Genomic DNA, 7,310 nt, shown 5'->3' on the forward strand with positions numbered 1-7,310 from the left:
GATACTCTTAACCCTATTTATTTTTATTTTATTTTGAGAATTAATATAACCTATGTTGGCTCACACTGCACAAAAATGGAAATGAGGACATGTACTTAAGTAATTATCATAATTTTATGCAGCTTTGTGTTCCGTGGGAACTGGTTCAGTGCCGCGCGGTGTGTAACAGGGGACGGGATAAAATGTAGGACTTTGCCCTGGAATGTCGAGCCAAGGCCTAATTCTTCCTCTTACCCCTCTGCCACTGGTCCTTACTGCCTAAATCATGAATCATGAATGTGGCCGTCCTCTAAGAAACATATGTGGAGGTATTGCCTGCTGGCTTAAGACAGAGCTCTTCCATTTATATCCATAATGTTGACTAATGCAAGTCCCTTCAGGTGGATGTATTTTAAATGTGTTTAAGTCTATCAAAAACTTTCAAGCTTCTCTGTTTAATGAAGATCTTGTTGAAATGGTCGTGGACATGTCCTGACTTAGATTTAGAAAATATTTTTTCTCTTAGGTGAGTCATGTTTGTGAATTTTTGCCCACAGGTCCTCAGAGGATTTGATCCTGATTTGCGGGATATGGCCCAATAGCAGCAGCCCGTGATGCCGGACCATGACAGCGAATCCCTCCTGAACAGACAGACCAAGCGAAGACGTGTGGACATTGGTGTTAAGAGGACCGTGGGCAGCACAGCCTCCTCCTCCGCAGCAGCCACAACAACAACCACTGATAACATTGCCCGCGCCAAAGCAGCCATTTTCAGTGCCATGAACTCTCTGAGCTCCCACTCTCACCACGGATCAGACACCGACTCCATGGAGTGCTCTGTAGTGCAGCCACATGGTGGACCTGGCATTGTGTCAGCCAGCGACACTGAATCCAAGTCCAATGTACTCCGAAAGCTACTGAAGAGGGCCAACTCGTACGAGGACACTATGATGCCCTTCCCTGGCACCACTATTATCTCCCAGCTTCTCAAGAATAACATGGGTAAAAATGGAGGAGGACTTGAGAGGGGAGAAAGAGGGGACAGGGGTGATAGAGGGGATCTCGGCTTCCCCGGATCAGGGCTCTCCAATGCAAGTTCAGATGCTCCGCAGGAGGATGCCTGCAGTAACTCCTCCCATGATAGCACCCCTCAAGAGTGCTTGTCACCCTTTGGTCGTCCTGGCCTAGCCACCTTTGACATTGAACGTCTCAATGATGAACATCTGCGTGCCAAGCGAGCCCGCGTAGAGAACATTATACGTGGTATGAGCCACTCACCCAGTGTGGTGATTCCTGCTGTCTCCCGTCATGAGCGTGACCATGACATGGATGGAGACCAAGAGATTGATCTAGACTGCCCACCCCCTCAGTCTCAGCAGCAGGCCCCCAGCAGCCCACGGGGAGGCGAGGTTTGCAGCAGTAGCAGCCGAGAGAACAAGCGTAAGCAGCGTCTGCCTCAGCAGCAGCAACAGAGCTTCACCCAGCTGGTGTGCCAGAGGAAGGAGCAGAAGCAGGAGGAGCGACGGCAACTGAAACTGCAGCTGGAGGACATGCAGAAACAGCTACGTCAGCTGCAGGAGAAGTTCTTTCAGATCTATGACTCAACCGACGACTCAGAACACAACGACCTCCACAATGAACTCAACAATGACATAGGAAACATTTCTGAAGACAGCCCAGCCAGGTCTGACACCGGCGGCGATGACCGGGGTGGAGATGACTTGCGCTCTGACAATGAGATGTCTGACCTGGACCCAGGCCATTTCCTACACAGGGCGCGGGCCTTGCTTCAGGAGCAGGCCTTGCTCGCAGGCAGAGAGAAGCCAAGAAGAGAGGGGCTCGGCCGGAACAAAGGACAGGGAGGTCCAGGCTCCTCCATGCACGCTGAAGGTAAACAGCTGGCAGAAACACTGAAGCAGGAACTCAATTCAGCCATGACCCAGGTGGTGGACACAGTGGTTAAGGTGTTCGCCAAGCCTCCACGCCCTACACCCCAGCAAGCCTTCCCCTCACTTTCCATGCCTCCTGAAAGATTTCCAACCACTGTCAATGGAGACAACCACAACTTCCACACCGCCAACCAGAGGCTGCAGTGCTTCGGCGATGTCATCATTCCCAATCCGCTAGACTCCTTCACCAGCATGCCTGGGATGCCAGGTCCCACCAATGACCAAACTGAGGCAATACCCTTAATCGTGAGAAAGACACCCAGTGAGCACCACCACCACCACCACCACCAGTCCTCAGCTGTGGGTGCCCATGGCGGGCACCACCACCCCGTCCTTCACCCCTCCTCACTCTCTGCCTCCATGGGCTTCAGCCCCCCATCTTTTAGACACCCTTTTCCGCTGCCTCTCATGGGCTACCCTTTCCAGAGTCCCCTTGGTGGGCCCACGGGTGGCTACCCAGGCAAAGACCGTTCCTCTCCAGACTCCATGGACCTGTCCCGGGAGACCACCAGCCTGAGGACCAAGATGGCATCAGTTCACCATCATATGGGGCACCACCATCGCTCTTGTTCACCAGCGCACCCTGGTAGCACAGCCGAGCTCTCCCTGTCCCTCATCAAGTCCGAGTGCAGTGACCTCCAGGACATGGCTGACATCTCGCCTTACTCAGGCAGCAATGTATCCTTTCAAAAAATGTGTGTTTTGAGGGGGGTTGAAAGACCATATTAAGTGAATGTGTTTGACAGTGATCATGATGTTTTAAAGACGTGGTCCAGTTGCGACCAGCTCATGTGTGTGGAAGCCAGCTAAAAAGATTTCAGGTGGTAATTCCCTGTAGAGACAGGTGTGAAACATTGCATCTCAACCACAAAGAGTTAAAAAAAAAAAATCTAATCTTTTTCAGCCTGTTTGAAACTAGCCTAAGAAACTGAGAAATTGTTGATGAATCACTTTTCCTCCCACTGCTGTTCTCTTATCCATTGTACTGCATTGTTGTATTTATTTTTATACTCATACCTCTTCCTTCTCACAGCACCATTCAGCCTTTTCTTCCATCACCAATCCTAAGTGCTTTAAAAGCTCTCTTGTCACATATCACTTACTCACGAAGATTAGGTCCCCGCAACATTTACTGCCCCAATTCCTTTTTATAAAAATGGCCTGAAAGAACAAGGAGGGAGATAGCGCCCTGAAACTTGGCACACAATGGTGTTATATAGCCTCCCTTATAGTTTAACCCCAGTGCGCCCCAATCGTGCCCTTCGGATAAAGAAACTATCCCCTATGGGAGGCTCAAATTGAATCCCCCGGGGACACAGGACTAATAGCTTAAACAGATACATTCAGTCCCTTCTCTGTTTCCCCAATACCTTCTTAGTTCCTTAGCATTCAACACCTCTTAACCCTTATGAAAGTTTGATTCACGTCACACTGGTTGTCCTTAAAAAGCTTTGTCTTCAAGCCATTAACATGCATTACATGGAGAATTGAATCAATCAGTCTTTACCTGTTGGGGCATTATTAGTTAAATTAATATGCATGTTGAAAAACTTTGGATGCCTTGCCTTTTCGGTTGTGAGTACCTGAGCGCCTAGCCTTTCTCCGAGTGTGTGCGTGTGTGTGTGTGGGTCTTTTTGTGTGTGTGCGTGTCACAAAAGGTTCGCCTGAAGACTCAGTAAAGATGTATATTTATGATTGCTTGTGTTTTCTCTTGTGTTCCTCTTATCATCCATCGCTGTTGTAAAAGGCCCACAATCATTGTCGTTTCTTTTCCCTTTTTTTCATTTCATAAAGATCTGTCAACAGCCCGGGGGGCCCTTCGGCTGTTGCTTGGCAGCCAAATACTTCTTTTTTTGTTTTCCCTCCCTGCAAACCCCCCTCCTCCCTGTCTTTTCTTTGAAGCAGACGTTAACAGGTGTTTGCAGCGAGCTGTTTATCTTTCATTACCTCGCCTTGTCTTGTCTTCTGACCCAAGGGTGAACGCTTTCCAGAGATCCATAATCCTTTGCTTCTACGGGCTCCCGATGGAGGGATGAAAAGAGAAAAGGGAGAGAGAGACATACAGAGACTGAGAGAAAGTAGAAAACAATCAAAACAATAACCACACATGCCAGATGCTGTGGCTTTCATTGTAGTGTTTATAAATTCAGGGTTTAACAGATGTACTCCCCTAAATGGAAAGAAAAGACAGAACAACATTTACACTTTTTTATCTTTTATGTTTTATTTTATCACAGGTTTCAGGAACTTTGACAGTTACACAATAGAGCTTTGTAAAAAAATATATATATAATTAGTATGACATCCAGTTTATTTGCATTTCTACTCTCTTTAGAGCGTGTTCCATTGATGTAGAATTGTTTTATAATTCTGTAGCTTTTTTTTTCGGAGACTCAGGAGCCAGAGACAGCTTGTCAGACATTTTGCGAGGTGTGTTCAAGTTCACCAGCTCTCTGCAGCGTTGTGGAGCAGATGGCTGCTATCAATTTCCTCATTTGTTCTCAGTCCGACTCCAAATATTCTTGTCCTTACACCTGGAATTAGGAAGTGGAGCAGCTATTTTCCTCTCATGACTTTGGGTTTTGGGGATGTGTTGTGAGAATGATGATGTCTTGTCAGATGTGGCAGTGGAACAGTGGGCCACCTGGTATGAGTGCACCATCATGACAAAATAATGGCCTTGCACGCCACCCCTAAGTCCAATAACAATTACATTTGCAAGCTGTGAGTGAATTAGAGATGAAAATGCCTCATAAGGAGATATGAAGCTTCTTAATTGTCGTCTGAAGGGAGGTGATATTGTGTTTATGGCTGGGGAGGTAAAACCTCTACATCTTTGTTTTAAAATCATTTTTAATTTCAGTGATAAGGGGAAAGCAATGCTAATCCTAATTGAAAAAGCAAAAACAAATTAATCTAAGTGTAAGTGCACAGCTTTCACAGTAAACAAATCCCACCTTGCCTTACTGAAAAAGAGCTCTCTTTTTCTGTCCCTCCCTCTCTCTGTCTGAGGATCCATTGTATCCCCTCCACTTGGAGCAGATGGTGTGGTGTGGAGAGTGAAGTGCTGCTCTTTTGGCCAGGCCTGACAGAGTAACACCAGTCTGCCAGGGTTTCCCCCACAAGACCCTCGCTGCGTATACAACTAAGTCTCTCTCTCTCCCTCTCTCTCGCTGAATCAGACAAAGTAGACAGGGTTTTTAAGGAGCCAAACCCAGTGTGGTTCAGTATTTGCTGGCTTTGCTGTGTAACCCTGAGGCCAAGGGCAATCCAATCAAGCAGCTGATGCCTTCTTCCCACTCTATAGTTACAGCTACATCTGGACACTTGACTGATTTTAACGATCACAGCCACCCCTGTAGATCATAAATAATGTCAAGCGATGTATTTTGTCCACTGGAGTGTAAACAGTCTTCATGAAAACTTGGGGCCGTATCTTCTGTGTAATTTAAAGGCCTGTCTTGCTTCTGCTTGATGAAAACCCTTGTTGAAACAGCCTGAGGTTTTAACATGCAGCCCGCCCCCTTCCCCGCTCCCTTTTCAATGTCTTATCCTCCAGATTGATATTATCAGATGCATTATACGGCCGTTAATTCACCATGGAAATGGCTTGGGCCGTTCAGTGGCGCAGATGTGTTTCAGTCCCCCCCATCACTGGCTGAGTCCAAAGCCTCAGAGCCCCTCTTCTCCTTCTCCTCCTCCTTCTTTTGCTCCTCCAAGGCTTTGGCAGTGGCAGCGAGGCTGGGGGGCAGGGGTGGAGCAGAGGGAGAAGGAGGGGGATGTAATTGAAGGTTGGAACCATACTATCCCTCAAGGTGCCCCCACCAGCCCATCTCCATCCTCTCTGCTGTTCAATCCAGGCGATCCATTAGGAAGACGAGGCCTCTGACATGTATTTGAATATGGCCTATGTGAGTGCGAGAGGGTTTTTCATGTTGCTTGGGCTGGGGTTTGGGACTATCTCCTGGACCTTGTTTTGTCACTGATATGAAGCCAATATCAAACAGTCATATTCAGGCTTGGCATGAGTTGTCGCCAAGCCATTAGGCCTTCTTGCCCGTCACTGGCGTTAACTGCTGTCTTTGTCTGTGATATGCAAATGTCTCCTTTTTTCTTCTTCCTTTTTTTGGGTGGAGGTTAGCGCAGGGTGTAGGCAAAGGCGTTTGCTTGCTTTGACTGTGAAATGAGCCTCCTTATGTAAAAGCATCGGCTGTAGTGCTGGCCAGCGTTTTATTTACCGTGACACTCTCACACCTGATACGGACGATGCTAATTGCAAGCAAATGGGTTTGCTTTGGTGCACCGTCTTCAGCACCCCCCCTCCAGCAGCCCTGCATTCATGCCTGAAAGGAAATTTGGTTAGCCATCATCCAAATGAGGATGTCTTGCCAATCTTACAGCCAATTATTAGCATGTACATATTGTATTTGTGCTAACATCATTAGCTACATTCACTTGATCTACCATTTGTTGTTTCCCTCCAAAACATTGTTAATTTCCTTAATGGGAGCTATTTCCAGATCCAAGAGGGTCTCTCCCCCAATCATCTGAAGAAGGCCAAGCTCATGTTTTTCTACACCCGCTACCCAAGCTCTAATATGCTCAAGATTTTCTTCTCTGATGTCAAGGTAAGTCAAACATGTTCTTCCTCTTCAGCCCTTGTTTTAGTTTATAACCTTTGCCATTATCTTCCTTTTTAATTCACACTACTGTCTCTGTTCAGCTATTTCTAAACTAATTTATACCTTCATTTTATTGAGATGGTGACTTCTTTTGCATGAGTGTAAAGATGGATTACACTCTGGTGCCTCTGTTTTCTGTACATTTGTAAATGCACCTGCTTTAAAGGGGGATGTTTGATTTATTTATTGTGATGTGCCAGCTTCAGTTGCCGTGAACAGCGTATGTTTTCCTGAAACTAGGCCCTTTCCCTCACTAAGTTATGGCTTTATGCAAAAGATGAAGGAAGAGGAAGTTGAATGGGTTTACATGAGGGAGCTGAAGAGACTATGAGTATTAGCGGGATGAGTAATAGAGGGATAGAGAGGGCAGAGAGGAGGATGGAGCCTAGAGACGGAGGAGTGGTTATCTGAGCAGGTGTAGTGAGGATGGTTTGAAAGGGAGGGTTGAAAGAGACCGTTTAGGGAACATAGCAAGGATGAGCATTAGCTCTACTGGGATTTTAATGAAGGAAATTTTGAAAACAAAGCACAATATGTAAGCTGCACAAAAAAAAGAAAAAACAACACAATAGCCGTTGTAGTGTGGGCGACCGCGTTCGTTTGTGTTGTTGTTTTGTGTCCTCTCGGACCATACGGAGGGGTAAACACTGTGACATATCCAGGCCATCTTATTCAAATCAGAAAATAAAAGTTCCCCCTT

General features: G+C 46.6%; 1 protein-coding gene across 1 annotated transcript in view; it reads left to right on the plus strand.

The window, feature by feature from the left end:
- Window positions 1-593: 593 nt before the first annotated feature.
- Window positions 594-7,310, plus strand: part of LOC306733997 (prospero homeobox protein 1-like) — a gene marked incomplete at both ends in the record, with an annotated part of 23,804 nt that continues 17,087 nt past the window's right edge. Inside the window, 2 exons of the mRNA XM_079215314.1 lie at window positions 594-2,606; window positions 6,449-6,556. Coding sequence (XP_079071440.1) covers window positions 594-2,606; window positions 6,449-6,556 — 2,121 coding nt within the window. The remainder of the gene's footprint in view (window positions 2,607-6,448; window positions 6,557-7,310) is intronic.

Source organism: Taurulus bubalis (assembly GCF_910589615.1).
Source record: "Taurulus bubalis genome assembly, chromosome: 3".
NCBI lineage: Eukaryota > Metazoa > Chordata > Actinopteri > Perciformes > Cottidae > Taurulus > Taurulus bubalis.